General features: G+C 38.9%; 1 protein-coding gene across 1 annotated transcript; it reads left to right on the top strand.

The window, feature by feature from the left end:
* The first annotated feature begins 1,174 nt into the window (after positions 1–1,174).
* Positions 1,175–11,535, top strand: LOC134542690 (uncharacterized). Its single transcript, XM_063387154.1, has 2 exons — positions 1,175–1,676; positions 1,800–11,535. The coding sequence occupies exon 2, from the start codon at positions 2,274–2,276 to the stop codon at positions 3,879–3,881; it is 1,608 nt and encodes a 535-aa protein (XP_063243224.1). The 5' UTR covers positions 1,175–1,676; positions 1,800–2,273; the 3' UTR covers positions 3,882–11,535.
* Positions 11,536–17,598: the final 6,063 nt, after the last annotated feature.

The following is a 17,598-nucleotide window of genomic DNA, read 5'->3' on the forward strand; positions in this document are numbered from 1 at the left end:
TTGTTAAGTAAGGTGACAGCTTTCATTTGGTACATGGCTGATGTTCGGCCAATACTTGGTATGAGTCCTGGAGTCGTTTTAATATAAAGTAAGTTTTTGAAATATGTACCTTTTTCGACCTTAAATAATTTTAATAATACTATTAACAAATACTAAGTTTTTAAATTAAATACAAAGCGCCATATCTTTCGTTTAGTATATTGTAGGTGGATTTTTAAATTTCAGTTTTAAACAGATAAATAAAATGGTTTTTTCAGGTCCTGTAATGGGCGGGTGAAGTTATTGCCTGCAAGTAAAACTGGGCGCGCGATCTTGTTGCTGTCCGTCGGCATTAAAAGTGTCGGCCCAGACAAAAATTCTGAACAGTATATTTTGTTAAGTAAGGTGACAGCTTTCATTTGGTATATGGCTGATGTTCGGCCAATACTTGGTATGAGTTCTGGAGTCATTTTAATATAATGCAAGTTTTTGAAATATGTAACTTATTTGACCTTAAATAATTTTAATAATATTATTAACAAATACTAAGTTTTTAAATTAAATACAAAGCGCCATATCTTGCGTTTTGGACCTTGTAGGTCGAATTTTATATTTCAGTTTTAAACAGAGAAATAAAATGGTTTTTTCAGGTCCTGTAATGGGCGGGTGAAGCTATTGCCTGCAAGTAAAACTAAGCGCGCGAACTTGTTGCTGTCCGTCGGCATTAAAAGTGTCGGCCCAGACAAAAATTCTGAACAGTATATTTTGTTAAGTAAGGTGACAGCTTTCATTTGGTACATGGCTGATGTTCGGCCAATACTTGGTATGAGTCCTGGAGTCGTTTTTATAAAATGCAGGTTTTTGAAATATGTACCTTCTTTGATCTTATATAATTTAAAGAATACTATTAATAAATACTATTTTTTTTAGTTAAATACACAGCATCTTATCTTGCGTTTAGGACCTTGTAGTTGGATTTATATATTTCAGTTTTAAACGGAGAAATAAAATTGTTTTTTTCAGGTCCTGTAATGGGCGGGTGAAGTTATTGCCTGCAAGGAAAACAGGGCGCGCGATCTTGTTGCTGTCCGTCGGCATTAAAAGTGTCGGCCCAGACAAAAATTCTGAACAGTATATTTTGTTAAGAAATGTTACAGCTTTCATTTGGTACATGGCTGATGTTCGGCCAATACTTGGTATTGGTCCTGGAGTTGTTATAATATAATGCCAGTTTTTGAAATATATATCATGTTTGACTTTTAAATAATTTTAACATTACGTTTAAAAATGCATTTTTTTAAAATATTATTAACTAGCCTTACGTTTTGCCTTTATGACTTCGTAGTTGTATTTTGGCTTACATTTTGTCTATTTTATTTTTGGGTAAATGTTTTTGAAACGTGAAAACTGTCATGGCCACAATGTATGTGTGTGTATGTTGCTGTTGCTGTCCAAATGCATAATTTTGACTCCGGTGGCGGCGTGGACTGAACCTACGCTTTGGAAACGGCGGTAAAAGGCATTGAAGTGTGTTTGGTGCTATAAGATGATGGTTCTATTTGCGAATAAATAAACACATTATTATGTAAACAGTAATTCAGAATGGCCGGAAATATTTGTGCGGTGTTTGGCTGCAAAAATTACAACGTTACTAACAGCTGAAAGTCTTTTTTCAGATTTCCAGCGGACCCAACGCAGTAAGTGTTTCGCGTTTCGCGCATTCACAATTTTAACCCCTTTGTTTTATATTTTTGTCTCTTATTATAAAGTAATTATTTATTATAATTCCTTACCATTCTTGTAACATGATTTGTTTGCAGCAGTTTCTCCCGGTTTAATTAAGGATTTTTATTTAAAATGCAGTCACATTTTCAGGTGAGAAACTAATTTTATACATACAATTTACTTCCGTTACTAAAACTAGTTCTTGTTTCCTTAAAAATAAAACAGCTGGAAAACCAATTAGATACTACATAGGCCTACTACTTGTTCAGTTATTTTGATAGATTATATTTTGCACATAATTACATATCTATCTTTGACACATACCTTTAAATAAAGCCTGAGAACAGTTCTGTATGAATAATAGCATTAAATGTGTTTGAATTTCTAGTTTTGGTAAAAAACAGCACTTAATTGTGTAAACATGTTGCCTTTAATATGCACGTAAAATTGAATTACGCGGGGCTTTCTTCAGTCCACGCCGCTAGAATGCGCTGCAGTCTGGTGTCTCGCGCTTCGCCAATGCTAATTGGCCGGAGTTTCCCATATTATCCTATTACAATATTTGGGTTATGTCAAAGGACGATATAAGGTTATGTCCAAAAAGAACAAGCATTGTCAGCAGCACTGCGGTCATGTATGGGAGTAATTATTTAAATAGATCAGAATTCGATACACTTGGAGATAAAGAATGGTCTGATGCAGCTATTGATGCATGCTTGGCTTTAGTTTTGAGTGATGCGAAATCAGATGTGGTTTATTTTCCAAGTAACTTATTTAAGCAGCTATCAGACTACCCGGAATCACGCCAAGACCAAAGTAATTTCTTAAACACAGTACAGCTTTGTGGTAAACAGTTAGTGTTCATACCTGTCCATGTTTCTGGAAACCACTGGACTCTGATTGTAGCAAATTTTGTGCAAAAAGGTTTCCTATATCTTAATTATTTCGGCTACAAAAAAAATTTAGGACAACTACTTTTCATGGAATTTATAAACATCATGTGTGAACATCAGATTCACACAGATGACTTCATTGATTTGGATGGGTGGAAATTCCTTAACCCTCCAGACCATCCTATAGAAAATGATTATAACTGTGGGATATTCATCATTTTTTTCATGAAAAGGTTGGCGGAAAATATGTGTTTGACTGTTAAATTTGATGTAAATGCTTTTCGCAAAACTTTAAAGGAAAAGATTAGTGAATTGTCAAAGACAACAGGCAAAATTGAAGAATGGAATGAGATTAGCAATTGTGGTTACCTTCATGAAAAGGCTATGAGTAATGGCTTATTTCTAAATTCATGTTATTTTAGCGTAGAGGAAGAAATCGTCCTTAGTTGCTTTGAGATTGGCAGTTTTATAACTAAACTTAGATGCAATCACTACTCCACATACATGGCTGACAGCTTATTGTCTCAAAATGCAGTAGATGCTGGAATTGCAGTGTTCTTGAGGTTATTGCGACAACTAAATGGGGTAATTTATGAGAGGATTTGTTTCATGCCAATATATGTGGGCTACCTTTGTTTGGAAAGACCAAATAATTGGAACCGGGAGTGGTATGAAGATGTTTTTGGAAATCTGCATACCAAGGAATGGCCAATAATGCCTTACATAAAGCATAATAATCATTGGAGCTTACTAATTGCCAATATTCAAAAGAAAGTAGTACACCATCTGGATTCGCTGGGTGAGTTAACAAACAAATTGTGCACAAATAAATTTTTAAAATTTCTGAAGGTAAGAAATAAAATGACAAAAAATGAAATTGAAGTGAGCCACTGGAAAGATGAAAACATGCGCACTCAAATACCACTGCAAAGTGATGGAGTAAGCTGTGGTTTGTTTGTAGTTTTCTATGTAGCATGTTTCTCAGAAACATTTGCACCCAAGGTTGAAAGAGCGTGGCTGCAACAGTCAGTTCTAAAACATTCTGACAGTATGGTGAATATATGTTTGCAATGTGGAAACAAGGAGAATAGAAAGAGCGATATGGAAAAGTGGGTAATGTGTCATAATATGTGTGGCAGATGGGCTCATTTCAGACCATGTTTAAGACATATAAATGAGAGATGGGAGGTCATCAACTCTAATGACTATTCATTTATTTGTGCACTTTGTCAGTTAAACTCCCCAGTCACACACCAGAGGCAATTAACTTTTGAAACATACTAAGCATTCAGCATACATACTCTTAGTTAAAAAATAATAAACTAAGAGTTTTTGAAAACGTTCATAATGTCATTAACGGTTGTCGCAAAAGTTTCAAGTAACACTATCTTAAAAAACTAGCCTTAGAAGTAGTTGGAAATGCTACAATGAGCCCCAATTAAAAAAAAAATTCTAGGTACCAGGATATCTGGTTTCCAATAAGTTTGCTTCAAGTAAAATTGTTGCTTTTACCTATAATAATGCTATAAATGATAACTAAATAAACAATGATTGTAGGCTCTGTGCAGGCTGGTTTGGCCCCACCTGGCAGAGGGTTCTGTCGCCTGCTCAGTTTGTAACGTAAATACAAATGACAACGGCCAAGAAGGCTGGCCAGGAGACAAAGAGGTTCATTTTCGCTCATGACCTCTGCTTTGAAATAATTAGATTTAAGTTCTGTACTGAGAACAAAATTTATATTGAATAATATAAACCCTAGGCAGGATGAAAAAACCTTTTTTTGGAAGGATGAAAAACCCTGGGTTGGAAGAAAACCCCTTAGAAAATGACAACCACCTGATGTGATGTTAAAACACCTAATGTGACAAGAAACACCTGATGTGACGACAAAATTCCTTTCATTGCATAATTAATTATTAGTCTAAACAACCAGAATTTTAACTTTCAATGTGCAAACAATAAAGAAACTATGCATGGAAATGTAAATAGTGAACATTAGCACATAGTGTACTAACATTGTGAATATTTTATTTTGTATATAGTATAGCCCATGAAGTTTATTTATTTATGTATTTATTTATTTTTATTGTGTCATTGTTATTTAAATTAAACTGTGCATATGTAATAATATATTATGTAAATCGCCTCATGCAACCAGATTATATATTTACTTAATCGAGGGTATTTGTAAATAGGGCAAGTTGGGGCAAGAATGGAAGGAGGCGGTGGTGGTACCGATATACAAGAAGGGGGGTAGCAAAGAGGACCCAGCCAGCTATAGACCTGTTAGTATCACGTCGGCGGTGGGCAAGGTGATGGAGAGGCTAGTGCACAGGCATGTGGTAGGGGTGCTGGATGGTAGAAAGTGGATTGACAGGAGACAGCATGGATTTCGAAGGGGATATTCATGTGAAACTCAGCTGGCTGGCCTGTTGGAGGAGCTGGTGGAGGGGGTAGATAAAGGTCTGCAGATTGATGCCTGCTTCATCGATTTTGAAAAAGCATTCGATAAAGTTCCTCATGAGAAAATGATGAAGAAAGTGGAGGGAGCTATAAGTGACAGGAGGGTGGTGGGTTGGAAGCAACCGGACACAGAGGGTACGTGTGGAGGAGGAGATGTCGGAGGAAGGAAGGGTGACGTCAGGGGTGCCGCAGGGCAGTGTGCTCGGCCCACTTCTCTTCACCATAATGATGAATGATATAGGAGAGAAGATACAAGGGCATATTCGGCTTTTTGCAGACGACTGCGTGGTTTACATGGATGCGGAGAGGAATGGGCCACAGGATGATCTATAAAGGCTGGAAGAGTGGGTGGAAAATAATGGCATGAGAATAAATGTGGCTAAGACGAAAGTGGTCAGGTTTACCAGGAAGAGGAAGATTGTCAGGAGGGAATATCGCTGGAGGGGAGACGTGATAAGTGAGGCAGACAGCTATAAATATCTAGGGGTGGTGCTGCAGGGTAACCTGGGGTGGGGGGAGCATGTAGACAAGGTAGTGAAGAAGAGCAGACAGGCACTGGGCATGCTGGGACGAGTGCTCAGGGGGGGAAGCAGCAGCATACGTGACAAGGCCTATAAAACTATGGTCCGCCCCATGCCGGAGTATGCCGCAGCAGTGTGGGACCCATACACGGCAGTACTTGAGAGGGAGCTGGAGGGGGTGCAGAGGAGAGCAGCTAGATGGGTGAAGGGCAAGTGGAGGAGAACGGACAGAGAAGGGAAGGGGGAGTGCAGTACCACAGAGATGATGATAGGATTGAGATGGGAGAGCTTAAAGGACAGAAGACAGAAGGAGAGACTGGTCAAGATGTACCAGGTGCTGAGTGGAGTGGGAGGATGGGGAGAGCTGGGGAGACAAGCCTAGAAGTAGGATGGAAAATACTAGGAAGGTCTTCAAAGAGAGGAGGAGAACAGAAAGGGGAAAGAATGCGATGGTCGTGAGGACGGTAGGGGAATGTAAAAGGCTGGAGGAGGAGTGTGTGTCGGCTGGGAGTGTGGATCAGTTCAGAAGGAGAGTGCGGGGAAAGTAGGGAGAATGCTGGCCACCGGGCACTTCTGTACCCATTTGCAGCTATATATATAATAATAATAAATAGAACCACACAGATTATTTATATACATTGTGGCATTATTCTTTAATTTAAATTTTACGTACATAATATTATATTATATTATAAATGCCCTCGTCCAAACATATCATTTATTTACTAAATTGAGGGTATTTGTAACAAGAACCACACAGGTTATTAATTTACATTGTGGCATTGTTACTCTGTACATACATAATATTAGATTATTATATAAATGTCTTCGTCCAACCAGATTATTTATTTATGTTGTGGAATTGTTACACTGTACATATGTGCTATTATATTATCAAATGCCTCGTCCGACCAGATTATTTATTTACTAAATTGAGGATTTTTGTAAATAGAACACAGATTATTTGTTTTCATTGTGGCATTGTTGTTTAATGTGCACTGTACATAGGTCTACTTTATTTTATATTGTATACATGCAGGGTGTCTACTGACCCTGGAAAACCTGGAAAAATCAGGGAATAATCAGGGAAAAATCAGGGAATTTTTTGAAAAATCAGGGAATTTTTGTTTGGTAGGTTGTAGTTGGCAATACTTTTTTGTTTATTGATCTGCTTGCATTGACGTAGCATCAAGTCTATCGCGTGCCATTTTTGAATGGAAAATAACGAACAGTACCCACGTCCATTTTCTTTTATTTACCATCGGATTCAAAAGTGGCGTTAAATCATGTGATACAAACTGGTTCAATCTGGTCTGTTATCCTGCTAACATACATACTGCAGCATGTGCTTCCCACATTCGGATTATACCGACAGGTGCATTTAATTTTAAGTATCTATGGATGCCCTCAACACAAACTGGGCATTTTTGTTAGCTTTGAAAATACATATCACAGACACTTTTGGTGAAGATTCGCCATCATTGCTAGAAATTGGTAACTGTGGGCTTCATACGGTCCATGGTGCTTTCAAAACTGGAATTTATGCTATACAATTGGACGTTGTTAGTTTTTTTAGGCACAGTTACTATTTGTTTATGCATGTACCTGCATTAGAATAACTGGATCAGAGCTTTTTCCCAAGAAATTTTGTGCAATCAGATGGAATACTGCAGTTGCTGAGCATGCCATGAAAACGTTACCCCACCTAAAGAAATTTGTTAGTGAAGTTTCTATTTCATCTGTGTCTTTCAGTGTAGTGAAAAGTGCTCTTGAAGATAATCTTCTAGAAGTAAAATTGACATTCTTCTACTCTTTGGCATCAGAGCTGGAATTGTTTCTCACAATGTTCCAAAGTGAAGCACCCATGGCACCTTTTCTCTGATTCACTGGTAGACATTTTATTAGCTTTGGCAGGAAAGTTTTTGAAACCAGAGGTACTGAAGAGCTTTAGGGAGAAACGCAATGTATCTCGATTGGATGTAGATAACCAGGAAAATCTATTGACTGCTAACAATATCAAGTTTGGTTATGCAGTACGCCATGCCATCAAGAAAGAGAAAGTACCAGTAAAGTCTGTCCTGTTACTGAAAAATGATGTTAGGACTTGTCTAAAGGTTATGGTAAAAAAACTTCAAGACAAAAGTCCCTGAAGTACAAACTTACCAAGGGAATTTCCTGCTTATGTCCGTCTGTGGCTTTAAATTCGGGTGTGAGGAAACAGCGTGTGAAGTACAGTTTAGAATGTTGTCTTCAAAACAAGTGGCTATAAGGACAAGAAGCTGATAACATTGAGTGATCATATCAGTTGGTATGTTCCTCGCAAGATTCTGAAGCACTGTTCTCGTCTTTTTCTCGAGAAGACTGGCGCCTTGATCACTTGTTGATGCTCATTCTTAAGGCACATACAGTAGCTGCCAAAACAGGCCTTCTAAAGTTTGTGTGGATGATGTTGGTACTTCCCCATGGAAATGCATCATTGGAAAGAGGATTTTCAGTGAATTATAGTCTGCTGACTGAAAACTTGCAGGAAGAAATACTGATCGCACAAAGACAGATGTACGACTTTGTTCAACGTTCTGGAGGTGTAGAGCATGTTGATATCACCAAGTCCATGTTACAGTATGTAAGAAATGCTAGTTGTAGGCGTAAGGAAGCCCTGCAAACAAAACAAAAAGAAAAAGAAGCTACAGACAAGAAGAAGGCAGAAAAAGAAGAGTTGAAGAGGAGATCAAGGCATTGCAGTTGAAGAAGGCTCGAGTGTTGGATTTGGCTTGTTCTGAAGCAAGTGCAATAGACGCAAAAGTTGAGTCACTGCGAAATTGATGGGAGCTTCCTTTTACTTATGTTTTTGCAAAAGTAAGTGTGTGAAATATTTGTAGCAGCATGTTTTTATTTGCCATCAATTGAGTCACTTTGGCCACGTCTGGAAGAAGGTATTTTTTTTACTAATTTAAGTGAGTTGAAATACTTTGAAACCCGTCAATGTACTGTAACGCAGTTTTTTCAGTTTCGTGGAATGTCGTTATTGTGTTACAGAAAACCTGGAAAAGTTCAATTTTAGACCTGGAAAACCTGGAAAAATCAGGGAATTTCATTTACTAGATCTGGTAGACACCCTGTACATGTAATCTTATATTCAAAAAAGATAATTTAGCTATCAACTTTGAGGGGAAAAAATAAAAATTAATTTTAAGTGTTGGAAAACAATGTAAGTAAAGTGATGAAATAATCATTACGTGCATCACTTAGTCATATTTTAGCATACATATGAATGTTTTGTAAGCTCCCAACTCTCCCACCCATCAGAAAAATCTTATTTCCTTATAAAAATGTATCAAGTTTTATTCGTCCAAAGTTCAATATTTTTTTTAACATACTTGATTAAAATTGCAATATTTTTGTTAAAGTATATGGTTTAAAAGCACATACATAATTTTGATTTCTATGTAGCCTTTGTTTATCCCGTCAATGTGTCATGCATGTACATTGTATGCCCATTGGCCTTCAAGGGAAAGACAGTTATCCAGTGTGTGGGGGAACTTTTGAAGCTTTATTTTGTACTAAATAGGCCCCACACACACACTAAAACGTTGGGCTGAATAAAACTGTGTAATAAATTAGATTTCTTGATTGTGTGGCTCTTCACTGGTAAGTCACAATTAGGTGTTACTTGATTGATTTGGAACATACATAAATATACACTGGAGTAGGTGAAATCACAAATGACACAACACAACACTTTGAATATTAAATATAGAATTATTTTATTCCAAGGTAAAACTATTTCAAAATTTCAATCTTATTAATATATTTAATTATTATTCATATCCAAAACAACAACCTAACTTAACGGTGACATCATAGTAATTCAATAAAATTTCAATTACCAGGAGTTATGTTGCGCACATTTAAATATTTTCAAAAGTCTTAATTTGGGTTCGTTGACACTACACAGTTTTTAATTAATGTTTTTAGGGAACTTAAATCAATTTACCTCGGCTAGTTAGGTTCAAACAGTTCATCGGCAGAGCTCAGAGCCTCTCATCTATAGGACCACTGAGTCTGTTAATTAATGTGTAAATTCGTAAAATTTATCTCCAAGTATTATCTAAATCATCTATAAAGTCAATTTAATTCATGAAATCAATGTTTATAATAAGTTTCGGCGACGATGTGACGTAAAAACGGGAGTTTCGTGATTCGTGCATAAGATTAGGGCACAAAAATCTGGGCACTTTTATTACTCACGTTAATCACTCCTATGATATTTATCTTTTTAGATAAATCCTATTTAAATGTTCTGAACTCCCTAATGTACATAATTATCATCCACTATCCGGGATGCCTGATGCTAGATAGCTAATTTTCAGGATTTAAAATCGCCGACGTCACGAAGTTGCCGCTCATTCAGCTGGCCATTGTAGAACTCTCTTTCTTACTAGTTTCCTCAAAATAACCAGTAAGACTCACTTTTAAATGGTGGCCCGTGATTGGCCAAAAGGACCGTTTCAGTCACATAATTTCTTACCGAAAACGTAAACTCCGAACGCAACAATTGCGCGGATAACAAAATTTCACTTAAAATTTAAATACATAAATATTAAAATTATAATTTACATTATAAAATTACGGCGTTAATTTTACCGTTTACAGTTTTCAAGTCCATTAGTCCTTAGAGGGGTATCAACAATACCTCGTTCAAATAGTCCGGTAAAAATCCAAAGAATCACTTTTCCATAGACATACATAACCAAATATTGCCGTTTCTGAAAATAAATGATATTATACATAGAGCGAACAAAAATAAAATAAATCGTAAATAATAATAAATAATTAAACTGTCAAAACAAACATGTTGCAGTACAGATTTTGCCGCCCTTGTCAATTACATTGAACAGTGCTCTTTGACCTGTTCAAAACGGTGCAATGTGATTGGCACTTCCCTTTCTCCGTCGCACAATACACAACACTCTTCGTTGCCTAGCAACGCGCGCACCAAACGACAAACAAAAAAAACAACTTGAGAGAGACTACCTCTCCTCCTCGATTCGTTTTTTACCGTTGCGCGCCTGAAAATCGCGCCTTTTTAAACACTTTTTGTCGGGTCGTCGCTGCTAACAGACCTGCGCGAAGAAGTTCACTGATTTTGCAGTGCAAAATCTTCGAAGGCTGGAACTGCTGCTGCTCTCCGACAGCTTCTGCCTTGAGCCGCTCCTGTTGAGAAGGACTCGGGAGGACTTACTTACTGTGAGTATGATTCACTAAAAGGATTCGAAGGGGTGCAATGTACACGCGAGTCAACAATAGGACGTTCTCCAGGTCACGTCACGGCAGTGGGTCAACGTCCACCTGCGGTGATTACTGCATCCTGGCTGCGACTCCTCCTTCCTGCAGCGGACAGCGGCGTCGAGACGGCGCCTGTCCTCAAAACGACCAACAAACCTGGCCTGGTTCACCACGCGTCGACGGGGTCTGGCGTGGGGCGATGATGCTGTACCAAACAGCACGGCATCTGGCACTGCAGCTGACGTCATCAACTGCTGATGTGGCAGCATCCAGCCGCCCTGCCTCACGACTACGCGCGAGACGGCGTCGTGGCGTCTGCGGTGCTGATTGCGTGGGGCGAGGTCACCACTTCCCACAAGGAAGCACTCGTCTATTCCCATCACTGTTAGGTACACAATCGTTGCGAACCGCACTATGTCTAGCTCACTCTGGTGTAACCTTCGCACCTGACTTAAGTATAGGTGTCCGGGTCTTAATCGATAACTTAATCACTATGTGCGTACTTGTACTCTTGCAAATACAAGTGTCTGCAGGCAATACAACTTGTGTACTTGCCGCGGAACACTATGACGTCACCGTTAAAACAAAAATATCTTAAATTAATCTTAAAATTCCTAGCTTAACATATAACATTCACATTATTAACATCATTGTTAGAAAAAAATAAATACAATTAATTATTAAATCTCAATTCTTGCATAACAATGTATGGTTCTCAATAAACAATAAATTCAATATTAGTACTTTGCTTGCTACTAACATATCACATTGTTAGTTCGTACTTGATTAATATGCATCACAGTGCATTTGCTTGTTTGTGTTCTCATTTCATGAGATTTCATACATTTCACAAAACATATCATTATAGCATATCATTATTGAATATCAAACATCACATGTTTTGTTTTTCATAATAACATATTGATAGCTAACATAATTTATATTCATTACTCAATATTTGTAACTCACATGTTTACATTTCATTATTAAAAATATTTGTATTTAATTATAGCATCTTTAGCTTGCAATTTACATTTGCATTTCATCACGCTTGTTAACATTTCATCCAAGAATATATATCAGATCATGTACATACTGACAATTAATAGTTCATTATTATGTTTGCATAGTACATATTAGCAATTGATCATATAACATAACATTTGCATATAATTAGATATATAATAACATTTACATATCATAACATTAACATTTCATTATGTTTACAGGTTATACAATTCAAAATTTCATAGTGTCTTTACTCATTGTTTACATTATCATCTCACATACAGAGAAGTCGTTGGTTTACACAATTACCAACTTCGTAACTTTTTCAATTTCAGTCTGCTGTGTTCAGCTCAACAGCTGTAGAGGCTTTATATTCCTCTTCTCATCTTTCATTAATGTTGTTTTCATCCCGTAGCGGTCTCGCTGGGTTGAGTAACGTTCATATTCCATCTCATCTTGGTTACTATCAGTAACATGAGTCTTGTAATCTACTGAGGCTCCTGGCTTCAGTGTAGCTAAGGTTCCTTTTTACCAATCAGCTGTTTCACAAACATGCTGTATCAGGATAGCATTCAACATATGGTATCACATGTTCAATATTTTCTGATTTCATTTGAAGTAAAACTTTCTTGCTTTTCTAATTTTAAAACTTCTGTTAGGCGAAGTTGCTTGTGGACACTTGTTTGCCGGAGTATCTTCACTTCTCGCGACAAAGGGCTTAGATCCTGAGTTTTTCAGATCCACAGTCTTCGCTATTCTTCACATCATTCGAAGAATACTATTCAAACAACTATGACAGTGCTGCGAGTGAATAGTGTTGAGACGACGTAATTTTCTTGTATAGGGGCTTCTCCCAATAAATCCTTAAAAATCATCGATTTCAAATTTCAGTGTTTTCATTTCATAAAATGTCAATACCTTGACATCCAAAGTTTAATAAACTAAAAGTTTCAGCTAAATCTGATTGGATTTGTATGCGAAATGAGTGCATACTTTTCTAATCTGCATTCTGGGTAGAATGCAATCCTAAAGATCATTCTTTTCCCTAAATTCATCCCAGAAATGGTAACAAAATAGTGAAGTTTTTTTTTTAAAAATTTTAGTGAGTTCTTCTATAAATATTAGAAAATTCAGTGATCTTCTATTTTCCATCATCAACATAACGACGCCTATTGGATTACTCAGCACCATCAATAAATCAAGGTAACCTGCATTATATTATTCTGCTTGTAGTTGCGAAGTGTTATGTGCTTTTAGAGATGCTTTGCATGCCAGTGTTTACATATGTTTACACAGCAGGATGGGGTATCATACCACATAGTTACATCGACACTAAATAAGCTTAATTTCTTCTCGTTTGTTAGTACACAGTACATACAGCTTCACATAGGTATAGGCTAGTCTAGCGTTAAATATATATGTCTTAGTGACATTTGAGTTCATACTCATACGAGGAATTGTGCAAGCCAACTGATACATAAATACAATACACATTGTACACTGGTAGCTTCACAGGCTACAATAACATCTGTATGGGTGGCATTTCACTTCACCTCAAATACAGCAATATAGCGGGAATTACACTTCCGCATAACCACAGGGTAAATATCTGCATAGGTGGCATTTCACTTCACCTTTACGCAGAAACAAGCGGGAATTACACCTCCGCTTAACATTACGAAATACAGTGGCTGCACTACGCCTCACATGGCGTACTAGATCACATAATCACAGTGACATACACTTACTCCTCTGTACAGTTCAGATCCCTGGTCTGAAACTCACACTTAGACTGCTCTCAGCTGTTTATGGTACTACACCTTGTACCATCACGAGGCATTCACAGCTTAGGTCGGTACTGCTTACATAGTAGTAGGGCTCTTGTATTCCCTTAACTGCGTTATATTATAACGGCCTACTGGTCGGCCTGTTGCTGGCTCTGCTAGTGCATAGCAATTCTCTTGTACTATGTCTGTGATGACATAAGGACCTTCAAATAACAAAAACAATTTCTTGGTTACATGTTCCCAGGCCTTGCTTACTGGAGTTGTTTTCTTCAGTACCTGGTCTCCAATTTTAAATTTTGCTAATTTTGATGCTGGTTTCCTCTTGCGTCTGATGTCAGCTTCTGCTGTCAACTTCCTCTTCACTAGAGCTTCTACCTCTTCTCCTGTAGGTAGTTTTTCTTCATTAGGGGTTTGTTCACATCGGGGTAAATACTTCGGGTTGATCGCCACCGATCTATTCAGGCTCATGGCTTCTCCAGGGGTAACTCCAATAGAACCATGTACAGTATGGTTAATAATGCACTCTACATATGGCAACTTATCTCGCCATGATTGCTGCGAGTTATGGCATAGCGTACGTAACAGACTCCCTATTGACCTCATGAGTCTCTCCACAGGGTTACTTTGTGGATGTCGTACACTGATGGTTGTAGGTATTGCACCTAATTTCCTGACTCCTGTTTGCCACAAATCACTGGTGAACTGGGTACCTCTGTCTGACAATACCACTTTAGGTAAACCAATTTCTTCAACGAAAGTTTTTAATTTTTGCATAACTGCTTTTGCAGTTGGGTTCACAATTGCATACAATTTTGTGAATTTTGTGAAAACATCTTGCATCACAAAAACATACTTAACACCTCCCTTTGACTGTGGTAGGGGGCCAAATAAATCAACTGATAATAATTCCAATGGTGCTGTTGGAATGATGGGCTGCAATTCTCCATGCAGGTGTTGTCCAGGTGGTTTCACCTTCTGACATAGGTCACAGGCACTTGTGACCTTACTTACATAGCGTGACATGTTAGGCCAATACACTTGCCTCTTTAATGCTTCAATGAGCTTCTTGCTCCCTACATGTCCCAAGGCTACATGTAGTTCCCAGGTGATTGGTTGCCTCAAATCAGCTGGTATCACTGGTTTCCAGTGATCTTCGAAAATGCCTCTCTTCCTTGACTGGGCAAACAAAACATTTTCTGCTGATAAACAAAAATGTTGGTGAATTTTATTATCAGCTGACTGCTTCTGCAGCTGGTTGATAGTGTTTTTGCAGTACTCATCTGCCTGTTGTTTACATTTTATATCCTTCAGGATATCTCGGAGTTTAGGGTTGGTTTTGAATATCTCTGGATACTGGTGCCACTAAAAATTCCTTCTGTCGTTTTGATGTAGATGGTGAACTTTCTTGTAGTTCATGCAGGCGACTTAGATAATCTGCAGTGGTGTTGGCAGATCCCTTGATATGATGTATATGAATATCATATTCCTGCAGTAGCAAAAACCATCTCGTAAGGCGGCTACCAAATAACTTGCCTGCCTTAAGGCATGTTAACGCCTGGTGATCTGTTAACAATTTCACTGTTTCTCCAAGTAGCAGGTCCCTGTACTTCTGGAGTGCCCATATAATGGCCAGAGCCTCTCGCTCTGTAACAGTGTAATTTCTCTCGGCTTGGTTGAGAGTACGACTAGCCATTGCTACAGTCTTTTCAATTCCATTTTCCTCCTGTGCAAGCTTACATCCTAGGGCTGTGTCAGAGGCATCTGTGTATAACAGAAATTCCTTCCCTTGGGTTGGATGGTAGATGACGTGTTCAGTCAGGAACAAGTTCTTCAGGCTGAGGAAGGCTTGCTCATGCTCTTCACTCCACATCCATGCCTGACCTTTCTTCAATAGGCTGAACAGTGGAACTGCACACTGTGCAACTTGGTTGGAGTATATCCTGTAAAACCCAATTACTCCAAGAAACGCTCTCAGCTGTTTCACGTTCCTCGGTGTAGGAAATTCCTGAATGTTCTGCAGCTTGTCTGGAGCTGTCTTGATGCCTTCAGGTGTGAGGATGTGACCTAGAAAGGGTAATTCCTCTCTGCAGAATACCGATTTTCTAATTTTCACAGTCATGCCTGCCTCTTGCAGTTTGTGCAGTACAGTGGCAACATGCTGCATGTGCTCTTCAAAATTTGATGATGTTATTAATATGTCATCGACATACGCCCTTGCAAATCCCTGACACTCGGGTCCTAAGGTTGCGCCTAGACATCTCGTAAAGTCAGCCACTGCGTTACACAGTCCAAATGGCATAACTGTAAACACATACTGTTGATTCCTGAACAGAAATGATGTATATTGGCAGGAATTAGGCTCTAATGGTATCTGCCAATAGCCTGACGACAGATCCATGGTTGTGAGATACTTCACGCCTTGATACAATCTTAAAATTTCTGCCGTTTGTATGGGACTTTCCCTGTCCTTGACTGTAATTTTGTTGAGCTCCCTAGCATCGAGACACAGTCTTACTGTCCCGTCTCGTTTACTCACACAAACAATGGGGTTAGCATAGGGGCTTGCTTCTCTCCTGATTACATTCCAATCGATCATAAGTTGTAGGTAGGCTGTGGCTTCCTGAACGTACTTCACCGGAATGGGATAGCATTTGCGGTGGTACGGTGCCTCCTCATTTATCTTGATTTTAGCTTGGTAGAATCTGTTTCTGCCTGGCTTGTCAGAGAATACTGACTGAAAGTTGGCCAGTACACCAAACAGTTGTTGCAGCTGACTGGGTGATACACTCTTCACCTCCTGTAGTGACTGTCTTATGTCTTCAAGTGATGCCTGAAGTTGCTCACTTGCTTGTGCATTGTATATGTGCCTGTGCATAGGTTCACTGTACAATATTCCCACGAAATTTTCTCTCACATGCCACTTGCCTGTGAGTGTGACTGGGGTTTCACAGTCATTTGAATGAATTTCACATAGTTTAAAATCTATCACTATACCAAATTGCGATAGAAAGTCAGTACCTATTATTAGCGGTTTTGCTAGGCCTTTCACAACTAGTGCAGTCATGTCTTTTGGTCTGCCTAGGCCGTGTACTGTTATCAGTACCTGTCTGTTTACAATAGGGCTTGCCCTTGATGTCACTCCAATTATCTTGAGTGCTGGTACTGGTATCTTGGGTAGTATTATGCCCTGGTGTTCGAGGTAGTTCACCAACTCCTCACTGATACACGTGACTTCAGCGCCACTGTCAATTAATGCATCCACATTGCATTCTTCAATTTTTAATGTCACATGTGGACAAACTGTACAAACTTGATGAACCCTATTTTCATCATTTTCATTATATAGAAAGTCTCTTTCACTTTCTCTTAGCATAACAGTGCATATAAATTTATCGTAACTGATGCAGCTGTAGATTGGAGATTTGTCGTTTTGTACCCCTGAGCCTGAATAGTGGGTTTCTGTTCGGGGCGATCCAACTGAAACCCGTTCTAGTTTAACGTGCCCTGGTTGGCACGTCCACCTGGAACACGTTGTTGTTGTTCGTTGTGGTTCCAATTACTGGGTCCTGCGACGCTGGACACTGCAGCCTTGAACTCGGCTGCTACCGGGTTCACTTCCCCTCTCTGGTAGTATGCAGCTTGATGTCCTGGATGCTGCGCCTGGAATGGTGGCGGAAACGTTGCGTTCTGGTAGCGTTTGTTTCCAGAGAACTGGCTATTCTGGGCATTGCCGCCATGATTCTCTGTCGTCTGGGGGGAATAATGGTGGGGTGGCATTCGGGTTTCTTCGTGCCGGCCCTGGTATCGAGGTTCCTCCGTCTTGCGGTACTTCCTCGCGTACTCTCTCTCGTCTTCAGACGAGGATCTTGGGCGTCGGTCACGGGACTCCCTGGGAGGCCGTACTTCAGGCGAGTAGGAGCGGCGGCGGTTGTCGTT

Source organism: Bacillus rossius (assembly GCF_032445375.1).
Source record: "Bacillus rossius redtenbacheri isolate Brsri chromosome 9 unlocalized genomic scaffold, Brsri_v3 Brsri_v3_scf9_1, whole genome shotgun sequence".
Lineage (NCBI taxonomy): Eukaryota > Metazoa > Arthropoda > Insecta > Phasmatodea > Bacillidae > Bacillus > Bacillus rossius.